General features: G+C 38.4%; 2 protein-coding genes across 2 annotated transcripts in view; one reads left to right on the forward strand and one right to left on the reverse strand.

The window, feature by feature from the left end:
• Positions 1-2,051, forward strand: part of LOC136877564 (ADP-ribosylation factor-like protein 3) — an 89,575-nt gene extending 87,524 nt beyond the window's left edge. Inside the window, exon 4 of the mRNA XM_067151706.2 lies at positions 683-2,051. Coding sequence (XP_067007807.1) covers positions 683-742 — 60 coding nt within the window. The 3' untranslated portion in view covers positions 743-2,051. The remainder of the gene's footprint in view (positions 1-682) is intronic.
• A 22-nt stretch (positions 2,052-2,073) lies between these two features.
• Positions 2,074-19,194, reverse strand: part of LOC136877565 (uncharacterized) — a 55,571-nt gene continuing 38,450 nt past the window's right edge. Inside the window, exon 5 of the mRNA XM_067151708.2 lies at positions 2,074-2,621. Within this exon, the coding sequence (XP_067007809.2) occupies positions 2,541-2,621 (81 nt within the window). The 3' untranslated portion in view covers positions 2,074-2,540. The remainder of the gene's footprint in view (positions 2,622-19,194) is intronic.

Raw genomic sequence — 19,194 nt, forward strand, 5'->3', positions numbered from 1 at the left:
ACATCCTTACTACAACCCCTAAACACCCTCATAACCATGTGCAGAGATCTGTAACCTTTATTTACAATCATATTTCTTTCCTTATATTAACACCTAGATACTTAAACAATGATCCCCAAAAGGAACTTTCACCCCATCATCGCAGTAATTAAAACTGAGAGGACTTTTCCTATTTGTGAAACTCACAACCTGACTTTTAACCCCGTTTATCAACATACCATTGCCTTCTGTCCTTCTCACAACATTTTCGAGGTCACGTTGCAGTTGCTCACAATCTTGTAACTTATTTATCACTCTATAGAGAATATCATCCGCAAAAAGCCTTACCTCCGATTCCACTCCTTTACTCATATCATTTATATATATAAGAAAACATAAAGGTCCGATAATACTGCCTCGAGGAATTCCCCTCTTAATTATTACAGGGTCAGATAAAGCTTCACCTACTCTAATTCTCTGAGATCTATTTTCTAGAAATATAGCAACCCATTCAGTCACTCTTTTGTCCTAGTCCCACACTGATGTGTCATTATGCTTTCCATAGTATGCATTCCTTTTGATCTTATCTTTCTTGTATGTCTTGATTTATCTGAAATTAGATTTCCTGTTAGATAATGAATTGTATATTGCTACACTATGTGATCAAAAGTATCCACACGTATCCATACGTTTTTCATCTTAGGTGCATTGTGCTGCCACCTACTGCCAGGGACTCCATATCAGCGACCTGAGTAGTCATTAGACATCGTGAGAGAGCAGAATGCGGAGCTCCACGGAACTCACAGACTTCGAACGTGGTCAGGTGATTGGTTGTCACTTGTGTCAGAAGTCTGTACACAAGATTTCCACACTGTCAAACATCCCTAGGTCCACTGTTTCTGATGTGATAGTGAAGTGGAAATGTGAAGGACACGTACAGCATGAATGCGTACAGGCCGACCTCGTCTGTTGACTGACAGTTGAAGAGGGTCGTAAAGTGTAATAGGCAGGCATCTATCCAGACCATCACACAGGAATTCCAGACTGCATCAGGGTCCACTCCAAGTACTATGACAGTTTGGCGGGAGGTGAGAAAACTTGGATTTCATGGTCGAGCGGCTGCCCACAAGCCACACATCACGCAGGTCAATGCCAAATGATACCTCGCTTGGTGTAAGGAGCGTAAACATTGGACGATTAAACAGTGGAAAAAACATTGTGTGGAGTGACGAACCACGGTACACAATGTGGCGATCCGATGGCAGGGTATGTTCATTTTGGATGTGTTTTATATTGTGGATGGGGATTTGTTTGTTGCACAATATGTTTAATTTTCTGTTGTCTAGTAATTGTTAAGCATTCACTATTTTTTACATTACAATAACAACTCAAAACTTTACATTTAAGATACACACTTTTGGGTGAAAAAGTAAAACCATTTTCAACACAAGTTGCAACTCCTGTCGAACTTCATACTGAAAATAGAGTTGAAAATATGTTGGACATGGACTCAAACCATGCACGTAGACAAATCAAGATGTTCAGTTGTGGGATTCTGTGTATACCTAGAAAGTAATTATCAAAATCATTGGAAGCCTCAGACATTATTGCTGCTATCTTAAATGAGAGGAAAGGTTACTGATGTTGTGAAAATAAGTTTGAAGACAATGATCACTCAGCTGAGGCCTGAGTATTAGTCTTTACTTTAAAAACATAGCTAATGACCAAGCCAAATTTGTGCAGTTCTCACCCATGCGTCAAATCAACATGTAATATTCTTATTGTTTTCTAAACTTGAAATACCTCTAAAAGGATATATTTTTACGGCACCACCATCAGAAAGGCTGTAAATCATACTCTAAAAGTTGTACAAGTTAGAGAGGTTGGCTGCTTATCCTATTCACATTCAAATGGCTCAGGACTGGATTCTTATGAATAAATATTCCAAGAAAATGTACTCATTTGCATCCATTCACTGTCTTGTTCCGACAGGTACACTGTGAAGCGTATTACTGTTAAATTTATGAAAATGCACTTTAATACTGATTTCTTGTATCGCATTGTAAGGTCAAATAAAAACACAAGATTGTTTAGATTTTTAATTTGTTTTAGTGATGTACAGTTGTACTAAATATAGATTCTTTTGTATAAAATTTCTCTGCATCCTGCAACAAAAGTGCTTGCCTTAATATTTTGACAGGAAAAAATCAATAAGGAATTAACCTAACAATTCTAACAACTGTGAGTTATTGTTCAGTATTTTCTCAAGATAGCAGAAACATAAGGAGCAACCACCAATATTCCTATAAATTTACAATTCCATACACAATCTCTTTTCCATATGACTAGTGATATGAGACACTTGATAGCATACTTTTTACTTTTCTAAGCACTGTCATTACTTTTTAAAAACTAGTGAGTATTCGCTTACTGCAGGACTATATATTTTTTTAAATCAGGCACTTCAGCTGCAGAAGGCACCAGATATTGTCATGAGCCATCTTGCTGTCCAGCATTTTCTTCACTTGAGCAGTTCCTAGCACTAAGATTTGAGATCACATTCAAAGTTCACTATGAGTATATTCTGTCGTGGCCTTTATTTCTTCTGCATGGAAGTCCGAACAGTCCACTGGATACTGTGTCTGAAACAAAGAGAAATCATCATTGTTAAACAGCATGATGGGGATGCAGTGCATTTACAGACAAGACAAATAAACCAGGGCCAGCAGAAATTCATGAGTGGATTTAGCAAACCTTAAAACTTAAAGTTGATCAACTGGAAGCCAATCAACTCGACAGTCTGGAAACCGCTGTCTACATCAAACTAACCAATAAACTACTGATGGAGAAGATATTACCTTAGCTCATTCCACGTTAAGAAAACAGTATTGCTCTTATGGACCTACAAGGAGTGAACACACCCCCTCTGAGACACCCATAATTCCTCGTGATTAAATGATATTATATACCGAGCTCGATAGCTGCAGTCGCTTAAGTGCGGTCAGTATCCAGTATTCGGGAGATAGTAGGTTCGAACCCCACTGTCGGCAGCCCTGAAAATGGTTTTCCGTGGTTTCCCATTTTCACACCAGGCAAATGCTGGGGCTGTACCTTAATTAAGGCCACGGCCGCTTCCTTCCCACTCCTAGCCCTTCCCTGTCCCATCGTCGCCATAAGACCTATCTGTGTCGGTGCGACGTAAAGCAACTAGCAAAAAAAAAAAAAAAAAGATATTATACTGTACTTTGTAATGTATTATGAAAGATAGATAAAAAGTATGAAGCATTTTTGCCCGTGAGTTATTAAAATAACTGGATAACATTTTCCTTTTCATAAATACATTTATAGGGATGAAGCACAATGGCGCAACAGCCATCGCTTCATTGCCTTCCTTCATTTTTCTTCTTCTGTGTTGCTCTAGCAACACTCTGAAAGATGGTCTTCAACCTACAGCCATAACATTTACAATGGTAACATAGCTATAGCTCACTCTGTGAACCGCCAGCAGCTCACTTCTGTAGTGAAGTCATCTACAGTACGTATTTGTTGTGTGCATGCTATTAGGCTTTAAATCAGTGCGTAATTGTCTTGTTCTGAGTGAGAGTTACACCTACGTGTGCAATTTTTTCTTTGACATTTATACTGTGATCTTTTGTAGAGTCATCTGCAGTATTTATTTGTTGTGTTTGTTTTCTAGCCTTTATTGCTTGGATAAATTTATTAAATGCAATTAAATGCATCCCTCACCTCTCAAGCCCATAAAAATTATTTGTCAATTTTCTCCCCCAATTTGCTTTACACTTCAATGCTGAAATTCTTTTATGTGCTGTAGTTTACCTCTGATTCTGTACAAACCAAAAATAGCCCCTGTAAATCCCCCGTCCTCTTTAGTTTATAAAAATAATTTGTAGATTACCTTCTTCCACTTTTTGTGTTGTACTTAAATACTGAATTTCACAAGTTTATGTGCCGCCGTTTTCCCGTGATGCTGTTGAGCAGAGCCATTCGGTATTGCAACCCTATTATTGTAAGAGCAATACTGTTTTCTTAACATGGAATGAAGTATAACTACAAACTGAAAATCACAGGTACAAAAATTTAATGATCCTTCTCCTAGGTTTTTATAACATGTGCAGATGTTGACAGTAAATTGGTCAGAATAATGAAGCTACCAACAGAAATGAAAGATGGTCTTCAACCTACATCCATAACATTTACAGTGGTATCATAGCTATGCGAATAGAACATAAAACTGCCATACCACCAATCGTGGCCATAGAGGGATATAAAGCTGCGAACAGGGAACATCACACTGATTCACCCACTGTGTTAGAGCTGGATACTATACCCACAAGCATACCTCACACAGAAAAACCTGCCACAGTACAAACACAGGCTGCAGAACAAGACAAAGTGGATGAGTCACTTACTCCAATGCCTTATCGCCTACACAAGTCAGCCAAGCAGCCTCACCGTACGACATACCCACACAGCATCAAATACAACTATCAAAACAAGACGAACACGAGCAACAACAAACATTGGATAACAGTCAACACAAAAATGAAGGTGATTTGTTGGAACAGAACTTTCTCTAATACACAACCACAAACAGGAAATTGTAAACACAACTGTCCACATTGAAGCAGAGAATATAATAAATGCCTAGGACACTAGAGAAACCAGGAGAGAGGAACATACGTATTCAACCACAGAACAAGAGTGTTATTCAAGACACTACAACTAATAGCATGCAATGAGCCAATGCGATTAAAGCAGAAACCTAAAATCTTATGGAAATACAAGAGACGAGGTCAGGGAATCAGGAAAGTTTGAAGACAAATGAAACAACAACCCAAGAAGTTGTCACTTCGAAAGGCAAAAACAAAAGTAAAAACACATCGACTCTCGAGGGAGGAAACACAGAAGCTATACGACAGCAGAGACCCGCGGCTACAGGGGAGTAGAGTAGGAGACAGAAGATAGAGTCCTTCCTCCCATCTCCCTTGAATTTATCAATATTTTCAGGAGTATGCTGTTAACATACACACTGATGACACTAAATATAAATTGTATTCAAACTGCAAGTAAACAGTCGCTTCTTAAACAAATTATTCGTGACCAGGACGTGGATATACAGGATAACCCCGCTTAACTGAACTTCGCTTAACCAAAATCTGGCATAACCAAAGTGCTCTGGCAAAATTATATTTTAATATTTTGTTTTTACCCTCTCGTTCTTAGCCGTCGATATTAGTAATTCTCTTGCTATGTGTGCCGAGAGCTACTAGGCAAACCCTATTTTTATATTATGACTTATGCCAGAATGCACGTTTAGCATAAAACAAAACAGTTTCTTACCCTCTAGTTCGTTCCATGATACATTTTTTCTTGAACAAGCAGGAATTATTATTACTGTATTATTGTTATTACTGATTCATGGTGTGGGTTACTGTAGTCACATCCTAGTTCGTGAACAATGGGCAACAGATGAGTGGCCTAGTAAATGGTCCTGAGAGTCGGGGTACCAGTTGCTATGGAATGGGAGTGGGCATCTCGGACATATTCTGAGTCATGGCCCTCCTTGTGCTCAGGCGGCTGGGACTATACAATTCACCGGATCCTCACTTCGACTATGTGTAAGTAGTGTAGCATCCTGCTTCATGAATTTACCGAGCTCAGAACATTTTAAGCAAGCCTCAGACCTATGGGAGTAACGGAGTCCCACTCCCATTTGACAGGCGAGGGACTCCTTGGAAACAACTTGGTGAACGAAATGGAATTCGATGGGGAGCTATCAATATTAATGGGGCTTATGGAAGAAAGAAAGTAGAACTGGCTGAGTCAGCAAAGAGGATGCATCTGGATGTGCTAGGAGTAAGTGATATTCGGGTAAGGGGAGATAAGAGGAAGAAATAGGAGATTATAAAGTGTACTTGACGGGTGTTAGAAAGGGAAGGGCAGACTATTGGGTAGGGCTGTTTATCAAGAATACCACTGCACGCAACATAGTTTCCGTTAGGCACGTAAATGAGCGAATTATGTGAGTAGATTTGTCAGTTGGAGGAATTAGGACGAGAATTGTCTCAGTGTATTCACCATGTGAGGGTGCAGATGAGGATGAAGTTGACAAGTTTTATGAAGCATTGAGTGACATCGTGGTCAGGATCAACAGCAAGGACAGAATAGTGCTAATGGGTGACTTCAATGCGAGAGTTGGAAATACAGGATACGAAATGGTGATTGGTAAATGTGGGGAAGATATGGAAGCTAATGGGAATGGGGAGTGTTTGTTGGACTTCTGTGCTAGTATGGGTTTAGCTGTTATGAATACATTCTTCAAGCATAAAGCTATTCACCACTACACATGGGAGGCTAGGGGTACCAGATCCATAATAGACTATATCTTAACCAACTTCAAATTCAGGAAATCTGTTAGGAATGTATGAGTTTTCCGTGGATTTTTCGATGATACAGACCACTATCTGATCTGTAGTGAACTAAGTATCTATAGATCTAGGGTAGAAAAAGTGAAATCTGTCTGCAAACGAATAAGGTAGAAAATCTCCAGGACGAGGAAATTAAACAGAAGTACATGGATATGATTAGTGAGAAGCTTCAAACAGTAGACAGTAAGAAGGTTCAGGATATAGAAAGAGAATGGGTGGCATGCAGGGATGCTGTAGTAGAAACAGCAAGGGAATGCTTAGGAACAACTGTGTGTAAAGATGGTAAAAGGCGAACATCTTGGTGGAATGATGAAGTGAGAACAGTTTGTAAACGTAAAAAGAAGGCTTATCAGAAATGGCTCCAAACAAGGGCCGAGGCAGACAGAGATTTTTACATAGAGAAAAGAAACAGCAAAACAAATAGCTGTTGAATCCAAAAAGAAGTCGTGGGAAGATTTTGGAAATAATCTGGAAAGGCTAGGTCAAGCAGTAGGGAAACCTTTCTGGACAGTAATAAAGAATCTTAGGAAGGGAGGGAAAAAGGAAATGAACAGTGTTTTGTGTAATTCAGGTGAACTCATAATAGATCCCAGGGAATCACTGGAGAAGTGGAGGGAATATTTTGAACATCTTCTCAACGTAAAAGGAAACCTTCCTGGTGGTGTTGCGAACAGCCAAGCTCATGGGGAGGAGGAAAATGATGTTGGTGAAATTACGCTTGAGGAAGTGGAAAGGATAGTAAATAAACTCCATTGTCATAAAGCAGCAGGAATAGATGAAATTAGACCTGAAATGGTGAAGTATAGTGGGAAGGCAGGGATGAAATGGCTTCATAGAGTAGTAAGATTAGCGTAGAGTGTTGGTAAGGTACCTTCAGATTTGACAAAAGCATTAATGCACCTATCTATAAGCAAGGGAACAGGAAGGATTGCAACAACTATTGAGGTATCTCATTGGTTAGTATACCAGGCAAAGTATTCACTGGCATCTTGGAAAGGAGGGCGCGACCAGTCATTGAGAGGAAGTTGGATGAAAACCAGTGTGGTTTCAGACCACAGAGAGGCTCTCAGGATCAGATTTTCAGTATGCGCCAGGTATTTGAAAAATGCTACGAGAGGAATAGGCAGTTGTGTTTATGTTTTGTAGATCTAGAGAAAGCATATGACAGGGTACCGAGGGAAAAGAGTTCGTTATACTGGGGAACTATGGAATTAAAGGTAGATTATTGAAATCAATCCAAAGGCATTTATGTTGAAAACTGGACTTCAGTGAGAATTGATGGTAAAATGAGTTCTTGGTTCAGGATACATACATACACCTTTGCTGTTCGTAGTTTACATGGATCATCTGCTGAAAGGTATAAAATGACAGGGAGGGATTCAGTTAGGTGGAAATGTAGTAAACAGTCTGGCCTATGCTGATGACTTGGTCTTAATGGCAGATTGTGCTGAAAGCCTGCAGTCTAATATCTTAGAACTTGAAAATAGGTGCAATGAGTATGGTATGAAAATTAGCCTTTCAAAGATTAAATTGATGTCAGTAGGTAAGAAATCCAAGAGAACTGAATGTCAGATTGGTGATATGAAGCTAGAACAGGTCAATAATTTCAAGTATTTAGGTTGTGTGTTCTCCCAGGATGGTAATATAATAAGTGAGATTGAATCAAGGTGTAGTAAAGCTAATGCAGTAATCTTGCAGTTGCAATCAACAGTATTCTATAAGAAGGAAGTCAGCTCCCAGACGAAACTATCTTTACATCGGTCTGTTCCAGACCAACTTTGCTTTACGGGAGCGAAAGCCGGGTGGACTCAGGATATCTTATTCATAAGTTAGAAGTAACAGACATGAAAGTAGCAAGAATGATTGCTGGTACAAACAGGTGGGAACAATGGCAGGAGGGTACCATACTCAGAATGAGGAGATAAAGGCTAATTTAGGAATGAACTCGATGGATGAAGCTGTACGCATAAACCGGCTCTGGGGTGGGATCATGTGAGGCGAATGGAGGAGGACGGGTTACCTAGGAGAATAATGGACTCTGTTATGTAGGGTAAGAGAAGTAGAGGGAGACCAAGATGATGATGGTTACACTCAGTTTCTAATGATTTAAAGATAAGAGGTATAGAACTAAATGAGGCCACAGCACTAGTTGCAAATAGAGGATTGTGGCAACATTTAGTGAATTCACAGAAGCTTGCAGACTGAATGCTGAAAGGCATAACAGTCTATAATGATAATCTATATATATATAAAATAACTTGTCCTGACTGACTGATTCATCATCGCCGAGCCAAAACTACTGGACATAAAGAGATGAAATTTTGGGGATATATTCATATTAAGACGTAGGTGCTCGCTAAGAGAGGATTTTGGGATATTCCTTCGCTAAGGGGGTGAAAACGGGGGTGAAATTTTAAAATGAGTTGCTCTATATCTCAAAACTTTAAAAGTTTACAGATGTAAAAATTGGTATTTAGAATCGTCTTTAAAAATAAGGAAACACGTATTTTTTTGTTTTCAGAAAATCCCAATAGGAGGGGTGAAAAAGGGTGAAAATGGGGAAAATGGGTTGAATGCCTTTAATCAGGATACCGGTACCTATATCTCAGAAACTGAAGATATTACAGACCTGAAAATTGGTACGTTTGATCTCTTTTAAAAATAAAGAAACACGTATTTTTTTGTTTTTGGAAAATCCAATTAATGGGAGGGTGAAAAGGGGGTGAATTTTTAAAATGAGTGAATCTATATCTCCAAACTTTTAAAGTTTGCAGCTGTAAAAATTGGTATTTAGAACCTTCCTTAAAAATAAAGGAACACGTATTTTTTTGTTTTCAGAAAATCGCAATAGGAGGGATGAAAAAGGGTGAAAATGTGGGGAAATGGGTTGAATGCCTTTAATCAGGATACCGGTACTTATATCTCAGAAACTGAAGATGTTACAGACCTGAAACTTGGTACTTTTGATCTCTATTAAAAATAAAGAAACACGTATTTTTTTGTTTTTGGAAAATCCAATTAATGGGAGGGTGAAAAGGGGGCGAATTTTTAAAATGAGTGAATTTATATCTCCAAACTTTTAAAGTTTGCAGATGTAAAAATTGATATTTAGAATCTTCATTAAGAATAAAGAAACACGTATTTTTTGGTTTTTTGAAAATCGCAATAGGAATCGTAAAAATGGGTGAAAAAGGGGTTGAATGCCTTTAATGAGGCTACTTATATCTCAGAACCTGAAGATATTACAGACCTGAAAATTGATGTTTGGGATCTCTTTAAAAAATAAAGAATCACGTATTTTTTTGTTTTTCGAAAATCCAATTAATGGGGGGGGGTGAAAAGGGGGTGATTTTTTAAAATGAGTGTATCTATATCTCAAAACTTTTAAAGTGTATGGATGTAAAAATTGGTATTTAGAATCTCCTTTAAAAATAAAGAAACGCGTAATCTTTTGTTCTCGGAAAATCCCAATAGGAAGGGTGTAAAAGGGTGAATAATGGGTTGAATGCCTTTAATGAGGCTTCTTATATTTCAGAACCTGAAGATATTACAGACCTGAAAATTGGTATGTGGTATCTACTTTAAAAGTAAAGAAACACGTATTTTTTCGTTTTTTGAAGATATAAATATTGGGGGTTGAAAGTGGGGGGTGAATTTTTAGAAATGAGTGTGTTTACATCTTAAAACTTAAAAATTTACAGATGTAAAAATTGGTAGTTAGAATCTCCTCTAAAAATAAAGGAACACGTATTTTTTTGTTTCCTGTAAATCCCAATAGGAGGGGTGTAAAAGGGTGAAAAATGGGTTGAATGCCTTTAATGAGGATACTTATATTTCAGAACCTGAAGATATTACAGAACCGAAAATTTGTATATGGGACCTCCTTTAAAAATAAAGAAACACGTATTTTTTAGTTTTTGGAAATCCAATTAATGGCGGTTAAACAGGAGTGACAAATTGGGTGAATTTTTTTAAAGACTATATCTACAGAATATCTTGGAAACGTAAAATGTTACAGACGTAAAAAGTGGGTGTTTGGAATCTCCTGTAAATGTAAAGAAACATAGGTGATTTGTTTTTGGAAATCCACCTAAGGGGAACTCAAAAGTGGTGAAATTTTAAAATGAGAATTTTTACAGTATATCTAAAAAAACTTAACATGTTACAGAAGTGAAAAATGGTATTTTTTATCTCTATTAAACATAACGAATCGTGTATTTTTATTTTTCGGAAATACCACTTGGGTGGTGGGGGGTGGGTAAGAGTGACTGAAAATGGTGTTGAATTCTTTTAATTAGGCTACTGATATCTCAAAAATGAAGATGTTACAGACGTGAAATTCGATATTTGCAATCTGCTTTAAAAGTAAAGAAACACGTATTCTCGGAAAATCCAATGAGGGGGGGGGGGGGGGTGAAAGTATTGAAAATTTAATTGACTTAATTGTATGAGAATGCAAACATCTAATAAAAACTAAAGTTGTTACAGACGTGAAAATTCGTATTTAGATCTCCTTTAAAAACAAAGAAAAACGCGTTTCGGTGGGGAAACCATCTTGGAGGGTGGGAGTGTAAAGGAGTTGAATTCCTTTCATGACGACACATAAATCGAAAGCTGAAGAAGTTAGAGTCGTGATAATTGGTATTTAGAAGATCTTTTACTATTAAAGAAGCAAGTATTTTTTGCGGGAAAATTCACTTACGGGTGGGGGGGAGTAGTGTGAGATGAAGTGAAAAAAATAAATTATTTTTATGGGGATACTTATATCTCAAAACTGACGGCAATAGACGTGAACATTGGTGTTTGGAATCTCCTTTAAACATAAAGAAACAAGCCTTCTTTTAATTTTTTTTTTTTTGGGGGGGGGGGTTTGCCGGTAAATAAACTTAACGGCGGTGGGGTGTAGAAGGAGGTGAACCCATTGATTTTACTGTTCTTAATGTACTTATAAGTATCCTCCTTTGCTAAGGCGGCAGCGCGCGGGCCTCTCTCACAGCTGGGTTCCGTGGTTCAAATCCCGGTCACTCCATGTGACATTCTTGCTGGAAAAAACGGAGGTGGGACAGGTTTTTCTCCGGATACTCCGGTTTTCCCTGTCATCAGCCTTTCCAGCAACACATAATAGTAATAATAATAATAATAATAATAATAATAATGTTCCGGACCGTCGTCAAATGTGCGGATCGCGCTGGAAACGGCTCCTGGACGGGTAATGACTAAGAATGCAGTCCGGCCGCGGGTTCAGTGCCGCCAAAGCACCCAATATGACACCACGCCGGATCTCCTGAAGGATTTTATACATATTAAAATGATTATAGGAAAAGATGGCAAAGATTTACGGAGCCAACTGACCGGGAGGAATACCTGAGGCTAGCCCGGGAAGTACGAAATCGATTGCTGGAAAGGAAGATTGAAAAATGGGAGGAAACGTGCCGTAATCTAATAGAAAACGAGTCAGATCGGGAATTTTGGTGGATTCTCACAGAAAACGAGTCAGATCGCGAATTTCGGCGGATTATATATCTAAAACAATAAGCATTCAATTATAAATTTCAGTACAATACCGTAGCGAAGCACGGGTATCTTGCTAGTGTATGTATATATGTATGTATTATTACTGTATTATTCGTCATGAGGATTATGCAGACGACTCTGATCTTGACAATAGCAGTTCTGAGAATCGAGTTACAGCAGATGATGGATTTAATGCATTGGAGATAAGATTGATTTCAAATTTTTATTGAAATACAGTACCACATGCTTTAATTGCAGTACTGTAATAAAATTACTGTATACAGCATTCAGTTCAGTAGTAACAAAAAAATGTTTAAAAATTTCAAACTACTTTGCACTTTGTTGAACAAAGCAGTAAATCTACACCAGCTGATGTATTGTTGATTAAACAGTGGTGCGATATAGCTGCGCGACAGTGCTGCACCAAGAAAATTCAGAAGAAAATCACTGATTTTATACGAGTGACATTATGTAAACATTTTCATGTTAATGTATGGTATGCAGCTTTGCTTAACAGAGTTTATGCATTGTTATTTCGATATTTAATTTCCGAAAATATTTACCACGTGTCATCCATAAAAACGCGTCAAACGTAGTGGCTCCACCACCTTTATTTTGGATAAATGGGGTTCTACTGTAGTTATGTTGCTAGAAGTGGCAACCGAAGACCTTGCTCCCATTCCTGGATATGATAAAATTATTAATGTTAATGAGCACAAACATGGTACAGCCATACACATTAAGGACAATTAGCATACTCAGACACTACACTCCTGCCAAATTCTCGAGGAATCAGCATATGTATTCGGGACTTACTAAGTGTAAACATCTATGCCCCATCAGGCTCACAAGCAAGGATGCAAAAACGGCTGCTCTATACCACAGAAATCCTTCCACTTATTTACAGACATAGAAACAATATGATCCTTGGAGGTGATTTTAACGCAGTATTATCACCCAAAGACCAAACAGGACAGTTCCAGGGATGTCCCGCGCTATCTGATTTAATAAAAGGGCTACGCCTAAAAGACACATGGGGAGTGAAACGACAGAGGTCAGCTGAATATACGTATTATTACAAAGGTGGCGCTTCTTGACTAGATAGAATATATGTCAGCGGGGGACTGAAAGAACAAGTGAGGGAAACAGATGTATGCCCAGTGGGATTTTCAAACCATTGTGTGTTTAGCTGTAAGATCTCACAACCTCAGTGGGGACCAAGATGCGGACGAGGAATTTGGTGGTTAAATGAATCTATTTTGAAGAACATGGACTTAAAAGGAAGATTTTTCGCTGAATGGCAAAAAAGGAAAACATACATACCCCGATATAGAGATACTCTTGATTGGTGGCTGTTATATGCTAAACCTCACATGATCTGGCTGTTGAAGACATACAGTGCTGAGAGGAGAAGGCAGTTAAACCAAATGACAGAATTCTATTATAAATGCTTAAAACAGTTATATAAGAAGGATCCTACCAACCCTAATACATATCGAAGAATAAAGAAAATAAGAGCGCAGCTACTAACGATACAGCGAAGAGAAATGGAAGGTCTGAAAATTCAAGCGCAAGATCATCAAAATCTTGCCAACAAGTCTCCTTCCAGTTACCACCTTATAAGGAATTGCAGGAAAGAATGTCAAAAATACATTCATCACATCGCAACAACTAATGGACAAATAACGAACAGCCCCGAAATAATTAAAAAAATGGTGGAAAGCTTTTTCCAGTCCTTGTATAAAGAAGAGTTGCCCAACATCATAAATCACCACCACCCATTTGATGGTATAAGAGGAAGAATTCAGCATAGGGATCAAGAAAGTTTGACCCAAGACAGCACCTGAGTAGAAATCCAGCAGGCAATACTACATCAACAGCAACATCATCCAACAAGTATCTTCCATCAAATATCTTGGAACTCTAGTGAACCAGCATTGTGATTCAAAATGTGAAATCTTATCCAGGATTGGACAAGCAAAAAATATGTTCAATACCATGAGGACCTTATTCACCAACCGAGAACTCAACCTCCAGCTCAGAGTTCGAATGCTACGTTGTTATGTCTTTCCTGTCCTTCTGTATGGTTTCGAAGGGTGGACGCTTAGCCCTTTATTGGAGAAGCAGATTGAATCTTTTGAAATGTACTTATACAGAAGAATACTCCGAATATTTTGGGTAGAAAAGTAGACAAATGAAGAAGTCCTCAACATCTTGAACAAGAAGAGCGAGCTTCTCATAACCATCAAGGAGCGTAAGCTCAGCTATCTCGGGCACATCATGAGAGGTGAACGATACAAACTTCTCCTACTGATCATTCAAGGGAAGATTGATGGGAAATGATCTGAGGGAAGATGGATAAATTCCTGGCTGAAAGACTTGCGGTGGTGGTATGGACATACGTCGATAGAAATCTTCTGTGCCGCCGTTTCGCATGTAATCATAATCAATTGGATCGCCAACCTTCGGAGGGAGACGGCGTCATAAGAAGAAGAATACTACAAAGCACACCAAACAAATCTCCTGGTCCTGATGGTCTAGGGAGAGCTTTTTACATGACATATTGGTCCATCATTAGAGGTGAAATTGTTGCAGCAATGAATGATACTTGTAATCCAGAAAGGAACATTGACAAGATGAAAGAAGGCCTTGTGGTCCTTCCTCCCAAGATGACAAATCCAACCAAGTTATCTGACTTTTGGCCCATAACGCTCTTAAATTTTGACTATACGTTATTAACTAAATGTGTGAAAAAGAGACTGTGTTTATTGAGGATGCCACATCTGAACACCAGTGTGGTGTGATAGCAGGAAAATGTATAATAAATTCTCTATGTGTAATTTGGGATATTATAAGGAGTCATTGGTCAACAATAGAAAGACACTTCTAATATCACTAGATTTTGACCACACATTTAACAAGGTAAACCACAAATATATAGTTGAAACACTAAATGCCCTCGGCTTTGAAACTCGATTCACGACTCTCATGGGTAAAATTCTTAATAGAGGCTCTTCAAAGATTAATATAAATTGTTATTTAACAAGGCCAATTCACATCCACAGAGGAGTATGACAAGGGTGTCTGCTGTCTATGTTGATCTTTCTTCTCTCCCTAGAACCCCTTCTTAGCAATCTACAACAAAATTTCAGTCCTAGTAATCTAGATATTGTCGCATTCGCAGATGACATTACTCTAATATTAGATCAGACCATTGATATCCAGCATTTGTTCAAGGTAATTGAGGATTACGGGAGATATTCCAAGGCTCAGCTGAACCCAAAGAAGACAAAGGCGATGTGGATTGGGAAAGTGGGCCGTGTCCAATGGGCACTTCCAGAGTGTGTAACATTAACATAAGAAATTAAAATTCTGGGAATAACCTGCTTTAACAGTGTGCACAAGATGATCAAAAACAACTGAGCCGATGCTTTGCATTCTGTAAGGGACATATTGCAACAGGTTAGGTATAGATCTTTCCTCTTGCAACAAAGAATAATGTATGTGAATATGTACTGCTTAAGCAAAATATGGTATCTCAGCCACATCCTTCCCATGCCAAGGATGACTGGTAAACGTATACTTTCGATTGTTGGTTCATTTGGCAAGGATCATTAATATGTCTTGCCAGAAGTACACTCACTTTACCTAAATCCCAGGGTGGGCTGGGACTATTCGACATCGAAGAGAAAGCAAGAGCCTTGTTTCTAACAATAAACTTAAAGCTGTTTCACATAGCAGGGGTTCATAAATTGAAGAATTTCCTCACGAGATGGTGCAGACTTCAAAAGTGCATTAACCCACCAGCTTATTATGACATCCATCATCATGCACCTCACGCAAGATATCTGAGAGTCAAGTTAAATGCCAAAGGACATCTCCAGATGTTTCAACGAAAAAGGTTTATAACTGTACACTGTCTCAACAGTATTTAGCCCCTAACATAACAAAAGCAGCTATGATAATCAACTGGAATAGAGTATGGAGGAATATCTCCAATCGCATACAGCCAGACGCAGTAAGAGAAAGTTGGTATAAAGTAATCCGTGATATTATACCGACAAACAGCAGACTTTATCATATTCATATGATGGAGATGGATTTGTGCAACTTCTGGCAGCACAAAGATACAATCCAACACCGACTTACAACTTGTGCGAAGGTTCGACTGACATGGAATAAATTTAAACAGATGCTGAAGTGCATCATCGGACGTCCGAACACCTGAATGGCTGATCCACCCTGCATTTAGTTTACAACCACCGCAACTGAATAGTGCTGTCGTGTTACTGTTAGGTTGTTATGTCGACTGTGTGCTGAAATCTTCTGAGCCTTACAGTGAACTCGAAAGAATGTCCAAGATAAGTGACTATGTTTAAATGTGCATTCAGTGTCCGAAAAGGAGCAGCTAAGTAGTCTTCTGTAAGTGTGAAATTCTGGAAGTGACAAGGGTAAATTAAAAAATAATAATACTAATAAAAAATCAAGATGGACTGTATAAAAGTGTGATACCCGTTTGTGTGAGTCATTTGTTTGTTAATTCTTGCCATCTAGAGATGGGCATTATTGTGATTTTCTGAGACTTCAAATAAATTAATTCATGAACATTAGGCAATAAGAAGTTGGAAAAACAGTTTCTGCTTGTGTTTTTTTCTCTATCTAATTGTGTGTTTATTTGTTAAACAGTTGAAATAATTTTCTGTATTAACTATTATATGTAAATAAATCAGATATATAATTTCTTTCTAAAGGGGGTATTGAAGGTGTTGGTAGACTGCTAGATTCTGACTGCATTCAGAGCGGCTTTCATTATACAGCTCTCATCCATTGTACAACATCTGAAAATTATTTCTATTCAAAAAGTCATCTTAAAATTGGATAACCAAGTGAGTGGCTGCACAGTTTGAGTCACATAGCTGAGAGCTTGCATTCAGGAGATACTGGGTTCAACCCCCACTGCCGGCAGCCCTAAGGATGGTTTTCCATGGCTTCTCATTTTCACACCAGGCAAATGCTGGGCCTTAATCAAGGCCACGGTTGATTCCTTCCCATTCCTAGCCCTTTCCTCTCCCACTGTTGCCATAAGATGTATCTGCGCTGGTGTGACGTAAAGCAAATTGTTAAAACTGTATACTTTCCAATCATACCAGTTTGCTACCTACAGACTGATATTCTTGCATTTCGATGCATAGCCCCAATACTGTGTTTACAACCATGATTGCTATAATAGCAGAGCTTGTAGACCATGAGTCAGCCATGTTGGTGCTGGTAAAGGCTGCTTTTTTGGAAAGAAGCCAGTCATAAGGAAGGTGTTCAGCTTTTACTACTAGGCGATCATCGAAGCTTCATCAGTAACGTGCTCAGCAAGCAGGCCACCCATACATCTCTGCTAGAGAACACAGTGAGGCCCTTCTAGAGGAGAACCCCCTTCCTCTCAGCTGTTTCACTGAGGGCTTCGTCTTCCTTTCCTGGTGTGAAGTAGACTTCACATAAATGAAATAGGGATGCTAGACTCTGAAATTACGTTACTGTTAGGAAGGTCCATTTGACTGAGGACCAAATAATTGATCATCTCACATACGCCATGGGAATGCTGAACGTGTGGGAATATGTATTAACTCAACACGAGGTATGACTCTAAATATGTTTGTCACCTCTCACAGAAGTGGTCGTTTTAGTGTTCATTGCTGAGGATGGTTTACCTCACATGGTGCTCAGATGTTGTTGACAATTCCAGGAACTCTTAATGCTGAGATTTACGAACAGCTTTTGAGTCTCTAGTTGATCTCAGCATTGAACATAATTTATCCTGAAGGACAGCATTTTAGCTTCCAGCAGGATAATTACCCAATTCATGTCTCAAAGACAGTTCAGCAATAGTTTACTTTGCAGGCAAAGATCAAGATGATGCTGTGGCCTCCAAACAGTCCTGACCTGAACCCCACTGAGAATGTCTGGAGTCTAATGAAAAGGACTCTGCAGGAATGTTGTTGTGGCCTGAGTTCATAGGAAGAGCTGTGGAAGAACTGGCCCCTAAGGGGGGATTCTTTCAGACCCTTGCTGTTTCTGAGCCCAATCAACTTTGAGCAATCATAGAGCACGATGGTTGCCAGCAACAATACTGATTTGTTCAGTTAATTGAGAGATGTAATTGCCCACAACCACACCCGGGCGACTGGAGTGGGACATTGATGATGATGATGATGATGATGATGATGATGATGATGATGATGAAGAAGAAGAAGAATTGCCCACCTTTTCAGTACAATACTTCACTTTGTTCTGTAAGAATCTGAACAGTTCAGCCATACAGAAATATTTCTTGAATAATGTCCAACCTATTTCCTGTAAAGTAGACACCAATTTTTTTTTAAATTACTGATTTGTGTTAGTTGGTTTCTGGGTTCTTTTATTTGTTAAGTCTCAACTCACATTTTTATTTTCTTTCTTGTTTAGTTCTCAAGTGTAAGGATAATACTCGAGAGAATGAATAAAACATAATAAGTATGATACTATCTATGTATGATAATCTCCACATCTCTCCTAGCAATGAATTATCATTATAATGAAAAACAAAACAAAAAAGGAAACAACTTGTTAGGAGGATTTGAACCTACACCACTTCCTAATTGCCATGCTGTCAGTTCACACAGTTCTGCCCCTGAACACACAGCTGACATGTGGCTTCCTGACTCATTTTGTTTTTTACATATTCCATTTTATTAAGTTTCAGGACACATTTCTTACTTCCTTTAATGTTTAATTCTCATAATATGTACTTACAACCCCTGATAAGTAGTGTACAATATTTTAAACTTAGCCTAAATAGCAAAAATTATTCAAAAGAGGAAATGTTAATGCATACAACAGTCTTTCTTATTTTAATGTCTTTTTTCACATTATTATATGGGAAGGCTATGGTAGAAGTGCCTTTCAGCTTGTTCAATAAGAATCTGAACAACAGCTCAGCCATACAGAAATACTGTTTGAAGATTGTCCATCCTAAAATATTATGTATTTCCTCTAAATTTAACACCAATATATCTTTGTTACCTCATACAATTAAAATACCCAGACAATGAATACTGCAAATATATATATATATATTTTTTTTAACAACTTGCTGTTCGTCACACCAACACAGACAGGTCTTATGGCGACGATGGGATGGGAAGGGACTAGGCTTCGGGAGGAAGCGACCATAGCCTTAATTAAGGTCCAGCCCTAGTATTTACCTGGTGTGAAAATGGGA

Source organism: Anabrus simplex, chromosome 7 (genome assembly GCF_040414725.1).
Source record: "Anabrus simplex isolate iqAnaSimp1 chromosome 7, ASM4041472v1, whole genome shotgun sequence".
In the NCBI taxonomy this organism is placed as follows: domain Eukaryota; kingdom Metazoa; phylum Arthropoda; class Insecta; order Orthoptera; family Tettigoniidae; genus Anabrus; species Anabrus simplex.